This window comes from Salvelinus sp. IW2-2015, linkage group LG20 (genome assembly GCF_002910315.2).
Source record: "Salvelinus sp. IW2-2015 linkage group LG20, ASM291031v2, whole genome shotgun sequence".
In the NCBI taxonomy this organism is placed as follows: Eukaryota; Metazoa; Chordata; class Actinopteri; order Salmoniformes; family Salmonidae; genus Salvelinus; species Salvelinus sp. IW2-2015.
Window position 1 is genome coordinate 64,206,606 of NC_036860.1, and position 1,278 is coordinate 64,207,883.

Below are 1,278 nucleotides of genomic sequence, written 5' to 3' on the forward strand. Positions count from 1 at the left end.
TTTCTCCAAACTAGGACTAGTACCCTTCCTTTCTCCAAACTAGGACTAGTACCCTTCCTTTCTCCAAACTAGGACTAGTACCCTTCCTTTCTCCAGACTAGGACTAGTGCCCTTCCTTTCTCCAAACTAGGACTAGTGCCCTTCCTTACCCCAAACTAGGACTAGTACTTACAATATGCCACTTCCTTACCCCAAAGAAGGACTGGTGGCCGTCGTCCCAGAGGACCACCAGGTCAGCGTTGGTGAGCTCCCCGCGGTCGGACATCCCCAGAACCAGGCCGTGTTTCATCTCGCTGCAGCGCACCTCCAGGTACAGCTCCTGGAGGGGGTAGGAGATGTTCCAAGAGAGCTGGAGGTGTCCGCGGGGGTCCAGGGGCATGTGGTAGGGCAGCTGCACCGGGGTGGAGGTGGAGGTTGGGGTGGATCCTCCCCTGGAGGGGCTGMCAGCAGGATCTACCTGGTAGGAGGCTACCAGGATCACCACCAGGGTGGTTAAGACGGTCAGGTACATCAGAGTCACGTCCTGCAGCCTCAGGTCCTTGTTGAAGAGYCGCATACTGTGCAGAGACTATCGTTTGGGTTGGTGGGTTGGTTAGTCYGTTGGTCAGTTAGCCGGTGTCGGTAGGATGGTGAGTTGGTTAGCTGGTTGTTTGGTCTGTTAGTCTCAGTGTAACTCAGTCCTCACAAAGAGCATCTGAAGTGCCTCTCTTTCTCTTGTCTACCAGTTGTAGTTGTTTTTTCACAGTAACGCTCTCTTCTCTTTCTCCTTATATCTCCAGGTGGTTCCTCATGCCAATGTCTCTAAGCCTGGTTAGTGGGTTATCCGGGTTTTTTCACAGTATCCTGTCTTCTCAGTTCCTCATCTTTTTCTAACTAGTCTCTTTTTCTCTCGATTGAACGCCATCGAACACCGTCTTCTTTTTCCTCTTTCCTGTCTCTTCTTGGTTGGTGTCTCTGCTCTGGCTGGTGTCTCGCTCTGGCTGGTGTCTCGCTCTGGCTGGTGTCTCGCTCTGTCTCTGGGACCTGTCTCATCCCTCTCACTCTCTTTCTAGTCTTTTAAAGGAAATCCCATGTGACCCCTGACTCTTTATCTGCTTTAATGACATTATGTTTGTTGACCAAAATTCAATTGTTTTCATTAAGCCCTCGGGTCAAGCACGGTTTTCGACATCTGCCAGTCCATAATTGATCCTAATGGACCATGGACATTATCAATGGCAATCCAGACAGACTAACTGAGTTTTATTGCCTATTCAATCTCCTCTGGTTTTGGCCTCA

The 1,278-nt window shown here is 50.4% G+C and overlaps 1 protein-coding gene across 1 annotated transcript in view; it reads right to left on the reverse strand.

The window, feature by feature from the left end:
* Positions 1–1,014, reverse strand: part of LOC111980057 (dopamine beta-hydroxylase-like) — a 49,445-nt gene extending 48,431 nt beyond the window's left edge. Inside the window, 1 exon segment of the mRNA XM_070449771.1 lies at positions 191–1,014. Within this exon segment, the coding sequence (XP_070305872.1) occupies positions 191–556 (366 nt within the window). The 5' untranslated portion in view covers positions 557–1,014.
* Between the last annotated feature and the right edge of the window lie 264 nt (positions 1,015–1,278).